This window comes from Amphiura filiformis, chromosome 17, assembly GCF_039555335.1.
Source record: "Amphiura filiformis chromosome 17, Afil_fr2py, whole genome shotgun sequence".
Classification (NCBI taxonomy): Eukaryota; Metazoa; Echinodermata; class Ophiuroidea; order Amphilepidida; family Amphiuridae; genus Amphiura; species Amphiura filiformis.
Genome location: NC_092644.1, coordinates 37085377 through 37105583, shown reverse-complemented (window position 1 = coordinate 37105583; position 20207 = coordinate 37085377). Strand labels below are relative to the sequence as shown.

Below are 20207 nucleotides of genomic sequence, written 5' to 3'. Positions count from 1 at the left end.
AAAACCTTCTTTTTTTCAGACTTGACGAACATGAGAATTGCTTAAATTGTGCATCTGGCAAAGAACTTGTTTCAAATATACTTTCTATAAGAAAGCATGATGTAAATTCCAAAAATACCAGATTATACAATAAAACACACAAAATTAGCTTTATTTACAAGCTGAATGAGCCAACGATAATTAATCAGATTATGTTCGGCAGCAAACAAACTCAGAAGAAAAGTGCCCAGTACCTTGAAACACTGATTTTTATTATTACAACTTCAACAAAATTATCTTTTATAATTTTTCACAGACATTGAGCTTTCTTTTGATGAATCATGTTTTTTAAAATTCAAAACTTTTGAAAACAACATTCGCATCATAGATTGAAAAAAAGAGTCCAATTTGCACGACTTGTCTTCAAAGTTAATATAACTTAGATATGGGAATTATAATCCATATTATTTTTAACTTGTCAAAATGCAAGATAACAATACATTCTCTTGATCTGAGCTAAATAACACAGCCAGATAATTTTCAGTCATGAAATATGGATGCGAATATCGTTTTCAAATATCCTGTTTTTTTATTTTGATTCTCACCAACATTGCAACCATGACGATGAAGTGTCATTCGATTTTGATATTTTGAAAACCAGTTCTAATATCAATTTTGAGACCACTTATATCTTCCACAATATTTTCATACACGCAAGTAAAACACTGAAAATTCCAATTGTGAAGGAATAAAAAAAAAAATATTAGGGTCCACAAATTCTGTCTAAAATGACACTCTCTCATCGTCTGGTTGAAATGTATTTTCTTTAATTTAATACAGTGATGAAAAAATGAATGAAAAGACTAGATCTACAAATACAGAGAGCTACAAACTAGGTGTAAAGATACGCTATGTATTATAGAATGATTGAAACATGTGCAGTGCAATATTCCTCTACCATAGTGTCAATCAAGAAATATTTTAACAGTGCATAGTTAGCCCTATGACTTGACAGTGCTGGTATAATTCAATATAGAATTGTAATGAACTGCACATATTTGATTTGGGTGTTACTTTGCACATACTATGTACTATTTTTGAGCTGTGAAGGACCAAAGTCAACCCATTTATACCCAGATTTTATACCAACTGTCTTTTGCAGGACCATTACGATTTGAAAAAAATATCAATTTATTGGCAATCATTTCCAAAAATGTAATGTTGTGTTTGATATCTCATTATTCAATCAAACATGAATCTCATCTACTTCTGGGTCTGGGCCAGCTCTTGGTAGCAATAACTACTTTCACTGACTGCAGATCTTAAGTTGATCAAATCTGAGATTGAATGGTTCAAAGTTTTTTCGCCATATAATTGATAGCTGATGAAGTAAAAACATCCATAACATTGGTTCAGTGGTTCTTGACCTATCCATATCAAAACCAAGAACCATTTTGGGAAGAATTGGTAGTTGGTCCTTCATGTACTAGGAATGTGCAAAGTACCAACCAATCAGGTGGTCCGTTTTCACTATTAAATGAGGTATTCCAGTTGAAATCCATACACCCTCTGTGGAAGACATGACTTGGAATATACAAAGAAATATGTGCCAAGATTTGAAGGCTTATTTAATCATCCATACAGGAAGTGTGAATTTCAAATGGGTTACTTGAATGGGAGACTCTGTGAATTCTATACCCCTCTGTGGGATATAAAGGTCATGTCTTCCATAGGGGGTGCAAGTATTTCAACTGGAATAGCCCGATACATAGTGCGAAGGGAAAAAATATCCCACCATGTTCTGCCTGCTTCTAACAACATTGCACTAAATCACATATAGACTACCCAGCAATAATAGTATGGGGAGCTCTATAAAACCCCAGCTGATTTGAGGGATAAATATAGTAACTGTTTATTCTAAATACAGCGAGCTAGAAATGCACAGGGCTTAAGGAATTTAATACCAAGATAGATTCGTTCCTGTCCCACCTGTCCACACACCAGTGCTTAACCCTATGCATGGTAGGGTCAACCGAAGATAAAAATTTGCGTTTTTTTCCCCATAAAATTTCAAAAATATTATGGTCATAATGAAATCTGAATGTAAAATGGATTCAAGTAATACCAATAAGCCTAGTCAGAGGTTCTTTAGTATAGTTTCTGACATCTCCAGTCTGTCTTTGCATAGTGAAACCGATGCATGCTATGTTTGAAATAGGAGTCCTACAAGGATGCCCTGTTGCTTCTCTAATGTTCATGTTTGGTGTTGAGTTAATGTGCACTGTGGTGATATAACCTGCAAGCTCTAATAAACCTCATGCTATCATAGTCATGGATTCCTCAAAACAGTGGTTGTTTTTGTGCATATATATCAGTCGAGCCCTGGGAAAAGTGCTCAACTTTAGTTAAAAAGACATTTTAGTGCCAAAATACCAGATGGTTTCCAATCTCATCATACAGGGTGTTCGTCATGCTATGCACACCTCATGCATGTATGGTTAGGTGTATGTGTTAAACCCTTGTACCAGTTATTTAATATGTAACCCAAATGTTTGATTGATAAAAATGAGCTAAGCCTTGCAATGAAATTAAATAGAACGGGCAGTAAAAGAAGAGATAGAAGAATTTGGATTCAAAATAAAGTTCTACTAGATCAAATATGAATAGAAATAAAGAGGTAATATAATATATTATGGAGACAGAGAAATATTTTAAGAACAATCAGATATATTCAAGCAACCTCACCAACTCTCCATGATTCTTGTCTCCAAAATTGCTTTTGCTTTTAAAAGACTGATCATTTTCTTGCAAAACAATTTTACATCATATTGACAAGGTGCTCTTGATGTAAAACTTGTGAGAGCTTCTCTTAATTTTGTGTCTATTTTTATATGCAAGTACCAAATTGGCCCTATCATCTCTGGTCACCTTAAAAACATAATGACCATCTCTTGTTGCACGCAAGGTATTCTGATCATATTGAGTGATGCCGAGTTTAACTTTCCTGCTACAAAAGTATACTTCAAGGCTTTGGTTGGAACTTGATTTGATTTTTTCCCTTTTCATCGGTGTGTGAACAGTTGTCATCAGTTCTAACTTATTATATCAGCACTGCAAAGCTAAGCTACTACCACCACCACCTCCACCATAACTACGCACCACCACCACCACCCACATCAGTAAACTATCTCTCATCAAAGAAGATGATGAGAAATAATATGATGGTTCAAATAATCCCTCATATGAGAAAACATGCGGCATGTTGCAAAACAAACAAGAAACAAATCACCGCAAATGCTGCGCTCATAATGCTCCACCACAGTCAAGGTTTTGTCACTTTTTGGCTGGGATATGTCTAGATTTTCCGTTATCATAATCACTTAATTTGATTCACAACATAGTACAAAGTTGTTATTGAATAGAGCCAGTAAGCTTAAATGTTGAAAATGAACTCCACGGATGTCCAAAATTTAGATTCTCAAGCTTTATCTTTTGTGCCAAATAATAACAGGACAAGAACATAACAAGATAATTTGTCATACCTTTGTCAGTAAATCAAAAGCCAAAAACTGATAGTAAACATGGTTCTGAGAAAACCTTTACTCTGTGGTATTTCCAAAATGAGCAGATGCCAAAAAAAATATATATATAATTATTAAGACATGGCTGACATAATGTAGCATGATATTAAATGAGGCAGACATATGGTAGGACATGCAAACATTCACCGCATTGAGCAAAGCTGGGAGGGGGTAACAGAACAGATTAGATGGGGGGTGTAGGTAACAAGCAAAAAACACAAGCAGTGTGGTAGCAGACGATATAATGCAAAGATTGCAAGACATTACAGTTGTATTTGCAAAGTCTGCCTGTCATGTGAGGTACCTTATGTTGTATGTGTTTATAGTGTGATCAAAATATTTGAGTCATCTTGTGACAAATATTTTTATTTACGCTATTGGAGTCATGTTGCGATCATATTCTTAAGTTGACCTATATGTGCGGGACTGCGGGTAAGTTTGTTCACTGTTGGCCTTCATGTTGTGCGATGCATTGATGTCTTGTAAAGCCATGTTAGTTAATTATGAAGTGACATTTACTACTGTCTATAGTTGAAATGGATAACTATATTATTGTATGTTCATGTGGTGAAGATTACTGTTCTTGTCAAAGATAAATTATTACTGTTGTGCCACTGAGAGCTGTTGTGGGTTTGTACTGATGGAAAGATCCCTATGTATATAGGTATTTTTGCACCCAAAGTCCAAATCACCATTTTAAAACTACACCCCTTTGCTGCAAGTATAAAATGCAATTGCAAGCAAGATAATCTTAAATCCTATGAACTACCCATGCTGATAGAATTCTACTGCTATCATCTGCTGAAGACAACACAGTCTTGAAGAAAAGACCCTACAAGAACCCCCAAGACCTAAATGTCACATGTACCTACCTAAATATATCAAGATCAGGAGGAGCTCCTCTAAATCCGGACACAGATCTTATGATATGCATCGTCTGTGAGCGACTCATTAAAGTCTGTTCCAAGTATTTTGAAAACTGACCCTACGATGGAACATCATGACCTACCTGAAGGTGAACGGGGTTAATCTATCGTAGGCTGGTAAAAGGTTATTCCGTAGTCTATATGAAACCTAAGTGCATGTTGTTTCTATATGAATTTGGCTAGAACTTGTCGTACAGACATGAACAAAACATAAAAACAATATCGGTAGGATATTGACGATATATCAGGAAAAAAATACATATACTTATACGTTACTGGGCATTTTTCTTCTTCGTTTGCGCCTTTGCTATATTTTGCACCTTTTGTTTGTCGTACAAAAATACATTTAAGCATAGAGGAAGTAATATAAATTTAACAATATCCAGACAGAAAAAAAACTTGCTTTAACCATTGCACGCCAGTACGAACACGACACAATCATTTAACATTTATAATTTCAACACCGACTCAATACTGACAGCCGCAGTTTTCATAAATTAGCACCTTTGGGCCAAATTACAAAAAAAAAAGAGATTAGCAGGCAAGATTAAAGCCCTTTCATATCAAAAACAGCGTATCTTATATTTTAATACCCAACTTAATACTTTCTTTTGCCATGGTAGCATGGTTCATCCTCAGAATTCCAGGCTGTTCAGGTGGGGGATAGAATTTCACTTTTTAATTCACTGTGCATCCTAGAATTAAGCACGTTTATCTAGATGGAACTATCGTTGGAACCAAGTGTCTTTTGATTCATATACCACATTTGAAAAACAAAACAAGGTGTATTTTGTTTTTAAATTGCATCAATAAATTGTGACAAATATGGTAATGTTTGGAATAAAATGTGCAATTGCACAAAGCCACTTCCAAGAAATATTTTGTAGCACCATAAAAAGAATAGCATCAAAAATTGTGAACAAAATAACAATTTTTGTAGAAAATGTTGCCACACCTTCTGAAACATACGCATGAAGCATTTCCCTTCCACTGATGAAATATGTACCATGGCAAAAGGACAGCCAATGTTAGGAATGGAACTGTAAGATACGCCTGTCTGTCAAGAGGATTGTGTTTCATCTATAGTTTTATAATACAATCAATGTCCATCGCTATTTATGGATACAGTAGAAATACAAATTAGTTGCATTTTGTCTGTCTGAAGCAGCACCTCACTCAATTTTTTGGTACAATTTTAGCCAAAAATTTGTTTTTACAAACGGGTTTATCTAAAAAAAATGGTTGAAAATCCCGGTTGAAAAATGTCCTGATCATGATGTCTTGATATTACTTCCAATGTTCGTATGAAAATATCATTATCAAATACAAACTGTATTTCAAGCTTTTTTGAAAAAAAAACTATTGACAATTGTGACACTTTTTAAACACATGATCAGTTTGAAATCAAAATGTTTTGTGCAGTGCTGTACACACACAGCTCTATAAAATGACGTATATGGGTAAATGCGACCCGCTTATAACGCAACAAGTTTCACTACTTATACTTGCATAACTTTGAATAAATTTGAATAATAATATATTAAATATGCACAATGTTTGTCAGTTGATTTTTGCACTATAAGTACAAACTTAATTTTTTGTAGATTATATAAATTTTTGTACAAGGCTGTATTTCAATACCAGCCATTATGAAAATGTTGTCAATTGTTAAATTTTTGTCATTATTTTAAAATGCCAATTATGCAAGTTTTACAATTATAAATATCTCTGCCTATCTACTCTGCTTATAGCTTATTAAGCCAAGCAAATCTTATTTTTCAAAGATTCAAATATTTTGTTCATTAATTTATTGGGAGAAATTTGTTCTCTAGCAGGTACAAAATTTGGAAGTCATGATTAAGATTATTTGTTAAAAAAATTTGATCATTAAATGATTTAACATTCAGTGTGACGTGAAAATACTATAATAATGTGAGGTATTCTGATGTGACTATAAGGAATTTTACAAAATAAGTTAATTGACATATCTTACCGATTAGATATCTCTGTGTAATATTGTTTTAGGATTCTATAAGGGCTAAATATATATTAAGCTAACTTTAAAACAATATTGCTTTTTATCATAGGATATTGCCTCTGGAAAAAAATTTGTGCTAAACATAGGCAAAAAAATGGATGACTTTTTAACAAAATGAAACAAAATTGGTCCTACAAAAATGAAAAAATCATAGAAAAAAAACCACAGGGAATGGCATGATAATTTATTTACTAGAAGTACAATGAAAAATATATCAAATATTTCTGATAATAACAATTAATTTATACAAAATGTAATTTGAAGCAAATTATGCATTTTTGGAGTTAATATTTGATTAGCAAATCTATACAGGCTGCACATGGCAATAGTACGTCCAATGTGACTGGAAAAAAAGTCAAGTCATTCTTCCCTCATCGCCATGTTGGCAACTAGCTTCATTAACTTATTATAATAACGAGTTTACGGATGGTGGTATACTACTTTGGCATGATGTTATATATAATGACAAGTCCAAATCATAAAAAACAGTCCAAATCGTAAAAAACTTGATTTGTGCGTCTGGATAACTGGCTGGATAAGGACGGCGGCAAAACGTGAGAAATTTATTCAGGAGGGAAATAATGATGACAAAAAAAACTGAAGACCCTAATAGAAAAGTGATTTTATAATAAGATTAGGCTGCCTTGTCAACACATATAATTACTGTCTTGTCATTTTCTAGTACTCTCTCTTTTTCTCCCTCTCTCGTATTAAGTTAAACAATGGCACTTGACATATTGATTCGCTGAGATATAAACAGACGATGACTATACAATTAATATCTATTACAAAAAAAGTGTAGCATAATAAGGCAGCTTGTCATTATATGTACACATACAATTCTACTAGAGTCTTCAGTGATAATATTACATGGTGATATCCTGACAGATTTGTCAAAATGGCGACAAAGCAAACCACGTTAATTACCTAACATTGGGACTATCCACATGTACATTTGAATTTCTGAACCAGATAGGCAGTAGCGTTTGACAGTGTGCATACAGTTTATGATGTTGTCTAGCACTTATGCATAATGTATATCCGGTTTGGAGTGGCTCTTTCCATGTGAGCACATAGTAGATTTTTTTTCTGTGAGAAAAGCAATTCCTGTAAAAAGAATCAAAGCTTGCAAAGTCTACACAGTAGATAATTTGCATTTGCAAGAATCGAGATGGATTCTTGCAAGAATTGAAATGGATTCTCGCAAAAGTCGAGATAGATTCTCACAGAATCAAGATGGATTTTCGCAGTGTGCTACACAATTCTAACCCAATCCAAATCTACATGGATCCAATTTTAATCCAGATTCAGATGAACTATGACACAGTCCAATGTTTTAGGTCAAAGTGGAATATAATGTCAGCCCTTTGATTTTCAACCCAATCTGAGGACATCACCATAGTAACGATAATAATAAGTTGTAATAATTGATTTGTCATTGTAGTATAATTCTAATATATTTTGTGCAGATTTGATGCACGTTTGGCTTAGGTTCTGTTGGTACCTGTTTGAGCTTTAGATTGGAAGGATTTGGAAGCCCCGGGTGTGAATCCATCAGTGTAGTTGCCTTTCAATTTAAAGAGTTGAGTAAAATGTGGTTTGCAGTATAGAACACCATTCAGTGCTGCGTAATTGCCCAAACTGAAATGAAAAGAAAAATGACATAGAAAATATTTGTTAGTTAAAACTCAATAATCATTTCATTTATAGGTGTAAAAGTATAAAAATTTGACATATTTTAAGATTCAATTTTCTACTCTTCGTCCTAACCCCTTTCAAGTACTAAGTAGAAAACCAAATTTCATCAATTATTTAATAACAAAAGTATTTTTCTACAAAGCTGTCTTTGTATCACTCTGCACCAAGATAGTGTGTAAAATTAACTGCTTTTCATGGTATTTGATTTTTGTCACAAACTGGTCAAGTCCACACCACTCCCAACAAATCATGCACACAATTTTGCTTTCCGTTTTTTCTTTCCATATCTACATGTAGGTCAGCATGTTTCTAGGCCCTTTCTAGGCTTTTTAGCTTGGCTTGAGCATTTTTCATAAGCCTATCCCATCAGGACCCAAGTGTGTCTCCACACAGAGCACCCATTTAAACAGGCATACAAACAAGCACTGTTCTTAGGCAAATTTTAAGGACTCCCAGAAAATGTTCCAGCAATTAAATTATTGGGAATTAAAATTACTGGAATTACAAAGCGAAAAACCTAAGTGCGAAAATGACCTGTTTTACATTACAGTACCCAATGCTAATACTAAAATATCTGTTATTTGAGACAATATTTTTGCAGCTTGGCAGTCCAATCTCTCTTAATTAAAACAACATAACAAGGAAGGACTAGATCAGGAAATGAGGCCAGAGATCACACTGCCAAATCTGTGTGTCCGACAGAATGGCAACACAATAACACAATTAAATCTCAACTCTTATCACTTGCATAAGATCATCTCACCCACAATATAGAGGCCGTCAGCCTTTTCCGCAGGATCCGCCATCTTGTGGGTACTGCCGTTCTGCATGTCATGTGTTAGACATTACGCCCCCGATTGCGCGGAAGTCGCAGCGCGTGACGCACCTCTTCGGTCAAGCGTCCATGCGGTGATCTTATCAACAAGGCACTCCGTACCCACAAGATGGCGACGTTGACGTCACAATGACTACCTCTATAATTTCCCTAAATATTCTTAGACTTACCCAAGATATTTTCTGTACACCTAAAATAGGTCTTGTTAAAAGGCTAGCCATCTACAGTACTCTTAAAATTTGCAGACTTGTTTTGTACATCTGAACCAGGTCTTATGAAAAGGCTAACCATCGACTCTAAGCATTTGCCATAGACAGACTTGATAGACTTACCTAAGACATTTTTTACATTCTGTACATCTAAAACAGATCTTGTGAAAAGGCTTGCCATCAGCTGTAATTTTCTCCATAGGATACACACGTTTGTTGCACACACAACATTCATTGCTATTACCGGAATCGGTATTCTGAAAAACACAAGGTAGAAGAAGAAACAAGAAAACATGATTATTTAGGGATGTTTTGGTTAAAATCAGTGGCAATGTTACTACTATTTTACACTTAATTTTACACTTAATCTGATGAAAATAAAATAATATTTTCAATGTAAAAAATAAAATATAATTAAATAACTGTCCTGTTAACTCCAAATGGTATGAGAGAAAACTTAATTTCTGATCGCATATATATTGTCTGTACTGTCAAAGCAAAATTCACCAAAGTGATGCTTACAACAGGGATGCGATAATGTGCTAAATTTCCATCTGGTCTCCAATTTCCAACCCAAACTACACTTACCAAGCTTCCAGCACTAACCAGTGAATATCTTATGTTGCTTCCAATCTGATAATTCAAGTAACTTTGCAACCTAATATTTTTGTTATTTTATAAGACATATCAGCTCTCAAGCTATGTAAAAAAGGCTCCCTTGCTGGTGCACATTCTTTACAACATTGTATCATTTTTGCATACTTTAAAGATTTTGTTTTTTAGAATTAGATGGGAAGGATGTTTTGATGTTCTCTGATTTCCCACATCTTAAATCAGTCAGCAGGATCTCAATATCTAGGCCATACAATCACGCTGAGCACTCCTAGGGCTACAAGGATCTCAACAGACTCATCCATCAAGACTCCGTTTCCTACATGTAACTCCAATATAAGTTATAAGCCTGTACACTCATACAATGACCTCTGAATATGTTGGGTACAAAAACTCATACCCAACATCTTTGAGGTCAACTTTAGGCTATGATTGTTGAATGAGGTTTGCTGAACTGTGCCGATGGAAGTGAGGTTCCTTTCGGTGAATAGTGAATCTTCAGGTTTTAACCTAATCATAATATTCCTACCAAAGAAAACATCTATAAATATCTGGGCTGCCTGCTAGGGAGTTGGTAGCAAGATGCACACTGCTGTTATCTCATGTTAGATAAAATTTGAAAATATTTGACAATGATAATGACACAGCAATTTTTAGTTTTGACATTGGTAAATTTATTTGACTTGTATCTTGGAAGTACATGCAGTATTCAAGTGTTTCAATGCTGCGAATGACCTACGACATTATATATTTTGAAATTGTATTGTTTATATCATCCGGCTCCTATATGATCCTCAACATGCTTCTCATCCCATACCAAATATTTTGAGGAGACAAAAATGACAGTTTAAAAAATGAATGCAAGTGTTGCCAAACTCCTGACATTTAATGCAAAATATTATACAGGGAAGTGATTTACAAATATCTTGAAACCAAACATACAATCTACACAGTTGTACATATTATTATGCAACTTATGGCCACAAAAAAGTTATTAAATTTTGAAATCCATTCAATTACAATTGTTATGGCATTTTTCTATGGTGTATATATATTTTAATGATGCCAGCTAAGGTCACAAATATATTGCTAAGAGGAGGCCCTAGCAACATGGCAATTATATTTATAGTTTAACCCTAACACTGACCCATGCTTTTTGGTATCGGAAGTCAGAGAAGATCCGATTTTTCAAGAAGAAGAAGAATTTTGACTTGGCACCCCGAGTTGAACCTTTGACCCCTCGCATGCCAAGCGAACGAACGCGGACCGGTAGCTGCTCGGGTTATTGCTGCCCGGCCAGCAATTCCGTGATCATATCACACTCGGGTGATTGCGTCATCGCAGACCCTGGGATGCATGCATGTTATGATTTTTTCATTGTGGGATTCTGTGGTTTTTACTGGTGTTAGGGTTAGTAAAGGACACTCTAATCTGGAAAAATACATGTATTTTAACCCTAACACTGACCCATGCTTTTTGGTATCGGAAGTCAGAGAAGATCCGATTTTTCAAGAAGAAGAAGAATTTTTTACTTTTCACCCCGGGATTCGAACCTTTGACCGCCCTCACGCCAACCACACGATCACGTACCGGTAGCTGCTCGGGATATTGTTGCCCGGCCAGCAATTCCGTGATCATATCACACTTTGGGTGATTGCGTCATCGCAGACCCTGGGATGCATGCATGTTATGAATTTTTCATCGTGGTATTTTGTGGTTTTTACTGGTGTTAGGGTTAATAGACTACAAAATGTAATGCTTGATATTTTCATAGCAAAGATCAACACCATAATAGAAAAAAGATCAACATTTTCCTAGCAATTGAGTCGTACAATTTTCATTTACTATAAATTTAATAAATTTCGTACATTCTATAAAATGAACAAGTTCATTCCAGAGATCACATCACTTTGAAAGAAAATAACAGTATTGATAAATATGACGCACCATTCAATCAATTGACCTTTTTGGTAAATCCCATAAGCCTTTGCGAGTAGACCGGAGATGTCTTCACGCCGATGCGCATATCATTACTGTGCACTTCACAGCTATGAAATGCACAGAAATGTTGTTTGCTAAACGATGCGCACATAGATGTGACGTCAAATGATGACATCTCAGGTGTACTTGCAAAGGCTTATGGGATTTACTGAAACGGCCAATGTGTAGTTAATTCTGTATGATCAGATCAGACCCCTCCAACATTGACTAAAATATGACCTTTTTACCCTTATGTCATGTTCAGCCTTGCGCTATGTTAGCTGCTGAATTCGATGAAATATTAGATTTTCTGATTTAACAAATCAGTGTCGGCACCATTAATTGATAATTGCATAATTATTACTTTTGACTATATATAACTACCATGGCACCAAATTTCAGGCTTTCATTAATCACTATAATTTTCAATAGCTGTATTCAAACTTCGACATTTGAAAATGCTAGGAATTAACCCACTGGGCACTGGCAATAGAATAAATAGTTCTTAAATTTTTCCATTCCAAATTATTTATGCTGACCAGGTGATCCAGGTCCTAATACAAAACATATTCTGTCTTTTGGGTTCTGGAGGTTTTTAAAAACCTACAGAGTCCTCCAATTGATAGAAAGAGCTTAGAAATCATTATTATTGGTTCGCTTCAGTTTTGAATTTCTTCAAATCATTTGATTACAATCCGGATAATTTTATTTTTCTGAATAAAATTGCAAAGTTCAATTTTTTGTTTCATTTGTATCTTGTCTGATTGTGAATATCCTGTTCATTATCAGTATTAACATCACTTAAGTTATACTTGATTTATTCATCATTTTTCCCAGGTCAATCCCTGAATATAGGTCTTATCATTATATCATAAAACACTCATAGAATTGTGTGGATTTATATTTCAATATTTACATTTTGGTACTTTTTTTCTCACGTAAATTTGCCATCATATTTTGAGAATAAGCCCTGAAACAGTAGCTACTGTATTCTGATTTTTATCAAACATAACTGACAGGTTTATCTGTATAATAATCAAATTTCATGGATAGAATTTCTTTCAAGGTGCTATGTTTAATGTTTGTTTTATAAATGTACAAAATATTCCATCCTTGTTATTTTCATTATTTATCAATCTACTTCATTCTCATTAATATCCATTATTGCTATTGATATTTGTGGGTGGGTGTGTATGGGTTTCATTTATGGGTGTGTGTGCACTGTGCATATATGTTTATGGTGTCAACTATAGACAATCACACCAAATTTGTCTACACAAAAGAGGACACAAAAAAACCTAAAAATTCATTTGACGCTATGTTCCCCCTTTAAGGGTATTATAAAACGTCCGCAATTTGTCAGTTTGACCAGGTATGTCCACAGTCAGATAATTGACATTAAGTCCTCAGTTGTTTAAGTGCATGTGTGTTTATTTGTTTATTGTTGGTTTTTAGTCCTCAAAATTTTTGTTGAAATATGGTGTGCATCCCATTTTTGCGTACTACCTGGAACCCCTCCGTTTTGATTCGTCCAAGTTGGATGACATCTTTTAATTTGCGAACTCGTAGAACACATTTTTGGAGCGAGGCAAGGTTGACTCCTCATTCCACAAGCGCCTATCAATCTACCTAGCTTACATACTAGTATTATTAGATTCAATCATCCTACTGCTGACGTCTAAGCGTCAAATCACTAAACTATCAAACTACAAATTGCATGCCAAGCTATCAAAATACTGGCGGGTTTATTTTCGATTAATTTTTCAATATTGTAGCTTAGGGGCAGTATACTATTGAAGAACAAAATCAAGATCTGATGGGATTTGAACCAGTGCATTTACACTTTTTTTTCATTTTTGAAATTTTAAGCTAATACTTTCAAGTTCAAGGTTACAAAACATTACACATTTTAGTTAGTTAGTTTTGATGGGACCAGACTCAATATGCCCCCGATTAAGATATCAGTCCTGAACATGTAAGGAAAATTTCACATTTTGAGGTTAGCTACAAAATATACTGTTACTAAAAAAGTGATTTTTTTTTACTTTTAAAACATAATCAGACTACAAGATGTACGTTTATTTTGCTACAAAATATAGAATTTACAATTTACAAAAAAAAATAAAAAATTGAACTGTCAATGTCAAATATAAGACACACATGCAGTGAAAATGATTTGACCCTTATATTTATTTTGTCCCAATCTTATTTTCTTACTACTTTCATTTAAATGGCCATTATTTAATCAAGTGCTGGTTGGTACACTCTCCAAATATATTTATGTAAATCTCTTTATTTGTAGATTTTAATTCAATAGAATAGATTTGGTCAGCCCTTAGGCCATATGCCACTGACCTACATGGTACTATTGATTGAATAATATAGATATGCAGTTAAGCTTATGATGCTGGCTGGTCAGGGAAATATATATCTTGGCAGCGGATATATTTCCCTACTTTATATGTGTCCATAGTCGTTGAAATTAGTATTGATTGGAATGAATTAATTAGTTTTTAATTTACTGCCGACGAGGCCTAAGAGATGTTGTGTCCGATATATGTACCCTATGCTGCAATATGTATAATATGAGCTCCTCCATTATTTATGAACAAGGTATATTAAATATAAATCATATACATTACACAGAAGTGAAAATAACCAATCAATATTAAAGGGCCGAATTTCTTGATTAAAATTTTCTCCTAAAAGACCCCATGTGTTCCATGTAAGCTGTTAGCAGCCAGCTCAGGGGGGGGGTCTCTTCCTGGTTGAAGGTATATGGGGATGTGCCACAGTTTTGGGGTACCTTTTCAGCCATTTTGATATATTGATGGGTGGGTTTTCAGTGAAGACCAAGGCAAAAGTACCCTTAAAATCGCCCAATTAGGGCAAATTTGGGTGATTTTTGTTGAAAATTGGTATACTGGGAGCAAAAACAGCAAAAAGTAGGTATAGAGAAAGTCAGCATCCGAAAGTCTGCATGGCACATTCTTGTACAATTTTTTTTGAAGACCCCCCTCCCTCGGGCAGCCAGCGTTTTCCAGAAAAGCAGTCCACATTAATCCTGCACCCCAAAAATACATCCAGATTACATCTATGATGGTAAATGCATAACATGTACTAATTTAAGCATCACAGCTATGGGGGGTCACTGCCTTATACCCCCCCCCCCCCTTATCAATCTGCCACCATTTTGAAAATGAAAAACACTGAGCTACTCAAACATCCAACACTACTATCCATTACAGACTGAGTTTGAGCATAGAATTAGTAGTGTGATAGTCAGCATAGTCATGCAGTCACTGTCCAATGTGTAATGCAAACATCTATTCCTTGAACATTGACATCACTTTTGCTACACAAAACATATCGTGATGATCAGCCGATTGGGATACACCATGATGACCTTGAAGATGGTGTGAGGAAGAGGATGCATTAATCATCCAAGGCTACCAGCCAACCAATGAATGCAGTATACAGAATGACATTGGAAAACGTCCTATATAAATGGATGGGTGGGTTTAACATCAAAGATAATCTTACCATATTCGATGTCCAAAAAGCCCTTTTTGATGCATGTATAACCATTCAGCCTAGTTGAAAACCGTGGAGCTACCGAGGTTGAAAAAATACTATAGATGGATGTCAAAATGCACTGAGGTCTTTGTGCTATTACTCACTCGTGTATGGGAACCACCTTACACTACAGCTGAGAGCTAGAGCCGGAATTGTGTGTTGGGCACTGACATGTATGCACACATCCCAGACTGATGATATAAAGTCACAAATGCAATGCTCCTAAATCAAACCAGAAAGATGCGATGAGAACCTCGATGCAGCTAGCAAGGGATCTGTCCACCATTTAATACTATTAAATATTGAGCTGAAAATTTCTTGCCAATATTTTATAGATTCGTTTTCAGCTTACAAGTGAAATTATAAATCCATTTGCAAAGCATGATCAGTGTCAGTCTGCTGTAAGCCAGGCTGATGTTAATATAGGGCAAAAGGTTAAGCAAGGCATACCGGTATGCATTAATTTCATGCCAGTTTATTTTCACAGTGTTTCCCCTGGCCCTGATTATGAATATAATATGCACTAAATTTGATGGATGTTAATTTTTAATTTATAGCAGCATATCCCACCCTAGTTTCCCAAATTTTTGTTTTTGTTAAGTTTATTTCGGTAAATCTAGGGATTCTACCTGGGCATTATAATTTTGACATTTTATTCTAATTTTCCAGACTTGGGTTTTGCTATTGTATGAAAATGAAGGCGTGTCTCTAGGATTTATTATTTCATGCAATGTCAAACAAGCAACAAGTTTCACTTGTATATTTATGGAACTCAAATACTCAATATCAAGATTCAACTTCAACTAGTGTCTTGATTTTTCCCTATTTTGTGGAAAAAGAAATTTGCATTTCAAAGATAAACATGTTAAAATTTACAATATATATTTTACGACTTGGCTCCTTCACTCTCCTATTTTGTATTAATTTAAAAAGACAAAATGTTCATCTGTTCTAAATCACTGGATCTGTGTAATTATGTAAATTGTTTAATTAATATTTATGACATAAATTACGGTCTCATTCTATTAAATCTGGATATTAATATAAATTCATAAACACAAAGGGCCTACTGCAGCGTTATAAATACCAAACTGCAACCAATGCATCTGATCACTTTACAAGCAAAATGCTTGGCTTGCAGCTGTGTGGTTTTACAATAATGACTATTAAAAATTGAAGTTTCATTTTCATTGAAATTTTTCAACTTCAGTAATATTATCAGCAAAAATAAATATAGAGTTCAAATATAGGCCCTACAAATGCCTTTGATTTGAACACAAAAAAAGTCACTTTTTAACAAAATAACTTTGCTGGTGTCAATGGATTTGTTCAGTATATAACAAAAGACCTGATGATAATACAGCTGATGCAAAAAATATCAATATTTGCTACTGGTGGCCTTGGTAACGGATTTAATGGAGGGTGAAGAAAGAATAAAATGCACAAAAAATGCAAGCATCTGGTTTGAAATATTGGTATTACTATTAATTTATCACGATTCTATCCAATTCTATTGACCAATATTGTGTTTAACTACAATGTATAAGTATGAATACCACTCCCATAATGGTCTTTAACTGGTCTCCTTTTAAATACAGAGTTTATTGATGTATTCTTTAACTAATGGATATTGTATCAGGTGGTTTCTAGGGATGATGATGATTTGCAACAGGCTACGGTATTTAAAATGCTGATTTGAGTCATAATTTTCTCTCATATGTACAGTATCCATGTGTATGTTTGGGTGTGGGTGCTGGAAATAATTTTATGTGTGTTACTCACACACAATTAATTGCCTTCTTGTTTTTGCTGATTTTTCTTTGTTTAATGAAAATAGGTTTAATTTTTTCATAGTTTATAACCATCTGTTGCATTTTATCTTGCGACTTCCATTTTCATATAGGCCTATGATAAAAGATAGGCAAACTAACTCTAAATCCAGAATTCCCTTACTACATAATTTTGTATTTTAATACTAAAATGACACCACATACAAATTGAACTCAAACCGAACCGATTATAATACCACCACTTCCTGACCGGTATACCGGTATCAACTCACTGCAAATTTAGCTGCCCAGGCCGATCCTTTAGATTTACTTGGTGCAGTAGTACTGGTAGTTTCTTCTGACTTTGCTGGTGCCCCATTGGATGTTTCAATAACTTCTGCCGGTTTCTCTACAACTTCTGCTGGTACATTGGCATTCTCTTCTTTTGGTATATTGGCATTAGTTTCATCCATGTTTAGCTGTTCTTCAATCTCCAAATCAGCCATTTTTAATTTTTTTTGTAGATGCTGTTTTGGTTTCTTTTCAGTCGGATACTCTGGTACAGCAATAATGTGTACTAGAACTTCCTTTGTCCTTAGTAAATTAATACAATTTACTCATTTCCTGGTCGTCCCAGGGACCAATCTGTACTCAACTTGCTTGCTGGCACTGACAGCACAAATGGACTGCAAATAAATAATTGAGTTCAATTCACACTTATTTGTGACATGTAGCATACCAGTTATTTCAAACTTGGAATGTGTGTATTATTGCGTTTAATTGAACACCGGCTGGGTTCACTCCTTTCAAGTTTGACTAAAAATAGTCAAATGTAAAATAATCCAGAGTTTTGACGTATCCTGTACAAAGGTCTATTGGATTACATAGGAAAGTGGGCAAAACAGGAATTCTTTGGCTCCACACTCGAGATACTGCACATGTACAGGAGAAATGCCGGAAACAAATAACAGTGTCCACACACACACAGGTTGTTGAAAAGATACCACTTCTTGCTTGCAGGATACTGCTGGTCACAATCTTATGATAACAACAACTCCCACTCAACCGGATAAAAAGTTATACAATGTTCACTTCTTTTAAGAAGAAATTCAGGAAATGGTTGCTATCCGTCTCCACACACAGGTTAAGCTCCTATTAAAATGTTACCAATGTGATACAATCTCACAGCTCACCAGCCAACGTAGTGTGACCCAAACATGCACACATGTAATACTAGGTCAGCCAATTATCCATCAATCACAGTTTTTTGAGATCTGAACACTACACCAATAGTCCATCTATCAGATCCTTTCGGCAAGCTCAAGTTCCCAGCTTCTATCAGGGTACTTCACCAGTTCAATAGGGTTAGAACCTCTTTTGACAAGTAGGCGTGAATAGATGATCTTGTCACTAAATCAAAACAAAATGGAGGAAGGAATTTGCATGCATCACCTCCAGCCTCAGCACCAGCCAGACCATATACCAATGGATATCTGTCATCACATTGCCCTGCCAGCATTCCAACACAATGGCACATGGATATTTTAAGATCAAGTTTGACTGTTAGCTACGAAATTTCGTACTATTATTTATTCATGCTTTGATGATTTCAACACATTCTGACAGTTCTTTTTAATTGACTGATTTGTATTATCAAAATTGACCTAAAGAGTAATTAAATCATTGAAGCGTTTATTATTTTCACACTAAAGTGAAAGTGCATACATAAAGTGAAAATAACAGTGCCACAAAAATATGCACTTCTTCCATACTGTGAACATGCCAGTCTCCTACCAGTAATCACTCCTTGTATGGAAGCATGGGCAACTCCCCCTTGACCTCATCCGACCCTTGACCTTAGAGAAAGGTTGCCTGGTGACTAGTACAACAACTTCCTAAACAAACTGAGAGAAATTCAATACCAAAACCATGGTGAGTAGTATAATTGGGATATTTGTGACAGCAGACAGCCTGTGGCTAATTGTATTGTGACCTGGTATAAATTTGCACATAATAAATTGAACTCTGGGTAGATTTCATTGAAGGATTTTAGAAGAAAACATCAACACTGGATGTGCTTCATGCACCAGGGACAGACAGACAAAAGTGTGAAATGCACATGACCTTGTCCTCAGGGCTGAACTTTTGAAGGAAGAGGATTGCTTGGCTTTTTCTGAGGAAATTTAATCACAGACCCTAGAAAGAATGGTAGACCTATGTGGTAGAAACTATTGTATAAATAAAGATTGACAGTTTAATTGTTAAATGCTTGATTTAGTTTGATGCTTGCCTAAATGTCTAATTGAATCACAATTCATTAATTCCATAACAATTATTCTATAGCTAAAAAGCCCTAACCCACAGAAGTGAGAGCATCCAAAACCTCACCTTTAACTTGAAGTCCCACCCCCTTGCACTTGATACAATCGCAGAAGTGATGAGATGAGCTGCCCTCTATCTCAATGTCTTGATTTCAAAATAGTCAGGAAAAAAATGATTCACTGTTGCTGCTGTTTTACATGAATTAGGTTCTGCAGGTCCACAAAGCAAAATGACTTGAACCATTGCAAAACACAGCCCAACAAAAAGATTGCAAAGCAAGGATGGATGAAACCTTTATATGATCAAAACAAGTTTAATTGGGGGAGGGGTGGGGTAAGAGTTAAAAATGTTGATTTTATTCAGGCGGCGAATGGCATGATCGAGCCGGCAACTTGTGAAACCGCCCGGCCATATATGGCATTTTCCATATACTTGGTTAGTTTTGTGGGGTTCATTATCGAACCCCAACGGTTCGGTTTTAGCTTGTAATTATATTATTTATTAACATAGGCCTATTTGTTTGTGATATTTCAAGCGTTTTAAAATGTCAAAATAATCCCATTCAATTACACGGTTGACGATGAAAATTTACTGAATTCAGAGAATGCAATGCGACCACCACCTGATTTTATTAATCTTATTCTCTTTTAAAAAATGATTTCATTTGAACCCATTTCTAATT

The 20207-nt window shown here is 35.0% G+C and overlaps 1 protein-coding gene across 1 annotated transcript in view; it reads right to left on the bottom strand.

Annotated features, from left to right (window-relative positions):
• The window catches only part of LOC140137732 (uncharacterized), a 124758-nt gene that overhangs the window by 46701 nt on the left and 57850 nt on the right, over positions 1-20207 (bottom strand). The window contains 2 exon segments of the mRNA XM_072159498.1: positions 8029-8165; positions 9390-9523. Coding sequence (XP_072015599.1) covers positions 8029-8165; positions 9390-9523 — 271 coding nt within the window.